The sequence below is a fragment of the Capsicum annuum genome, unplaced genomic scaffold (assembly GCF_002878395.1).
Source record: "Capsicum annuum cultivar UCD-10X-F1 unplaced genomic scaffold, UCD10Xv1.1 ctg68868, whole genome shotgun sequence".
NCBI lineage: Eukaryota > Viridiplantae > Streptophyta > Magnoliopsida > Solanales > Solanaceae > Capsicum > Capsicum annuum.
The window spans coordinates 1-2,964 of record NW_025878449.1 but is presented as its reverse complement, the minus strand read 5'-3'; the positions used below and the strand labels follow the sequence as shown (position 1 = coordinate 2,964).

General features: G+C 37.3%; 1 protein-coding gene across 1 annotated transcript; it reads left to right on the top strand.

Moving 5' to 3' along the window:
• Window positions 1–250: 250 nt before the first annotated feature.
• Window positions 251–729, top strand: LOC124894054 (zinc finger A20 and AN1 domain-containing stress-associated protein 8-like; the record flags this gene model as incomplete). The annotated part of the gene is made up of 1 exon (XM_047404812.1): window positions 251–729. A coding segment is annotated over one exon (479 nt), but the record flags the coding sequence as incomplete, so codon positions are not given.
• Between the last annotated feature and the right edge of the window lie 2,235 nt (window positions 730–2,964).

Sequence of the window (2,964 nt, the reverse complement as noted above, 5' to 3'; positions counted from 1 at the left end):
GACGTGATGGCTCCAATGGCCAAGTATTGTACATACATATATATATGTGTGCTCGAGCTTATACAAGTGATTATTTCCTTTTATATGTGATATGATGCTGTCCGAATTTCAGGTTGTCATAGAGGTATGCATGGGAAGTATAAGGTGATGAGCTGGTTCTCCCGGGCCTCCTCGTTTATGGGTGCCAGTCCGCCCTAATAGGATTTGAGGCGTGACACTTGTGGTGTTGAACTTGACTTGTTAACTGTAGAAAATGAGTCATCTAAAGAGACAGGTTGTCGAGCTCCAGAAGACCCCGTCCTCTGCATCAACGACTGTGATTTTTTGGGTAGTGCAGCTACGATGAATATGTGTTCCAAGTGTCAAAAGGACATGATACTACTGAAAAAAGAACATGCAAAGCTTGCAGCTACATCCAACAAAGACGTCGTACGTAGAAGCTTAAGCAGCGATGAATCAGAACTTGCTCTTGCGGGTGCCGCGGTTGCATCTGCAGATTTAGCCTCTCAGATTTCACAAGTGAAGTCAAAAGAGGGTTTGAAAAAGTGCACAACTTGTCGTAAGCGTGTGGGATTAACAGGGTTCTATTGCAAATATGGTGATCTTTTCCGCTCAGTTCATCATTATTCAGACAAACACAACTTCCCGTTTGATTTTAGGAATGCTGGTAAGAATGCAATAGTAAAAGCAAATCCTATCATCGTAGCAGAAAAGCTTAATAAGATCTAACAAGCACCTATCGAAATGTTGTATGAACTGAAGCAATGTCCATCTTTCAGTAAGTTGGCCTCGTCTTGCAGGTGACGATGAAAGTTTTGTGTGGGGGTGGGGGTGGGGGGTACCCTAGAGCCTAGATAATCCTGGTGTGTAAGTTATTTATGATCTTGGTGTACATTTTCATGGAATTTGTACTTGTTTTGTCCCGATTTCTGGGCTCCTTGTCTAGTATAATATGCATAATGTAGGTCATCTTGATGAATTTCACATTCATACATCCGCGTTTTGAAATCCTGAGCCTCCGTGCATTCTTCAAGATTCCAAAGTCTCCTTTGAGTATCAATAATGTAGAGTTTTGATTTTGTAGAGATGTCAATACGGGTTGGCTCAGCCCATCCGAGCTAGTCCACACGGGCTTTGAGTTTGACGGGTCAGGTTGGGCTAGCCTATCAAAATGATGAGCCAAAAAATATCAAGCCCACACTATTACTCTGTGGGTTGCGGGCCTTACGGGCCAGCCCACTTCAAAAAAATAATATTTTATAATTTAATTTTAGAATGTTAACAGACATAAACATTACCAATCAATATTACATAGTATTAATACTTTTTAATTAAGTCTCCAACACCCCCAAAAATACTCATACTAGCGAAATTAAATAACTTTTGACATCCGTTCAGCCCTTACATCGTAAAAGTAAGGGTTAAGCTATAGAACTAGATACGTAAGAGAAAGAGAGGAGAGCAGAACTTTACTTCTCTGCTGAGGCACATGATATCCTTCGAACCAAATAAAAATACAACTCCCTCCGTCCCAAATTATGTGTCGCCATTTTATTTTTTGTCCGTCCCAAAATAAATGTCGGCTTTTCTTATTTGAAATTTTTTTAAAGGCACAATTACCTTTTTACCCTTATTGGACCCACTTGATTTTAAATATATTAATACTTCTTTTTTAGTATTTGTTTTTTTAAAGTAAAAGTCTTATCACTTCAATCAAAATTTAAATGTTCAGCCTTTTATTTTTATAGTATCAAAATTATTTTAAACCACAGAGAGCAATTTATTCTTTTTGGTTGGTTCTTCATAAGTAAACCAGTTTTCTTTGACAACTCATTGTTCACAACTGTGACTTCTCGAGTAAAAATTGGATCTTTAAAGCTAAAGTTAAAGAAAACAAGAATTTAGAGGGATCCCATTTTCCACATATATCATCTTACAATTGGAAAAAGTAACAAACACAACTACAAAGATCAAAATTCTTTTGTTTAGAACTGAAAATTAATTGAGACAGTGAGCTACCCAAGAGACAACATCCTTCTCCGCTATTTTCTCTAATGCGTAATATGCCTCGTCAATACTTCACACTCACAGTACATTGATAGGAGTGCATTTCCGACATAGCACATGATATGATATCCTACATTAACAAGTCAGCCGTGTAATTTGCTTTCCAAATTCGAATGTAGCAACGTCAAGTAAGAAAATATTGTATGTCTGAACAAGCAGTATAACAAGCATATTCTTTACAAACTCTAAACATGAGTAGAAAATGTCCATTTCACTTTGTCTTGATGAATGTTTGATCCTTTTAGAAGCACCGTGATCTGAAGTTCACTCCACAACAAACTGTTTTCTGTTAATCTTTCGAGTATTGAATATTGTCGACCTCAGCATCAACGTACTTCCACTTCACATGTATTACCACAAAAATGAAAATACACAACAAAACAATTTCCTACAATTATTTTTTTTAGTTTCTGCACTTATTTACTCCCACACCGAATACTTAGTTTCCAACAAATTTCAAACTGATGCAATGCACCTCTCGGAGAGCTCTTCAAGAAGCCAGTCTTCAACAACCACCAAAAATAGTAAAGATAACAGCCCGACCTTTTCATTTTTTTAAGTAGGTCAACACAGATGACACACTCCTATTTGCTTTTCCACCATTCACAACCTTACGTTTCTCCTTTCTCAACTCTCTCTTCACCAGAAGTACATAGGCTAGCCTATGTTCTGTGATATTTCCAACATAAACACAGATCATCACATTGTCAGCTTATGATTAAATGTTCAGTCACTTGACAACAGTGAGAGTGACTCACAGAACACCAAATTTAACAAACATAACACGGAAGTTACCATTGTCTCAATGAATAACATCCAAAAGTGAGGATATCAATACCAATAAAACTTCAGATGCAAACTTTCAAATACAGTGTACACCAGTCAACGGCCATAAAC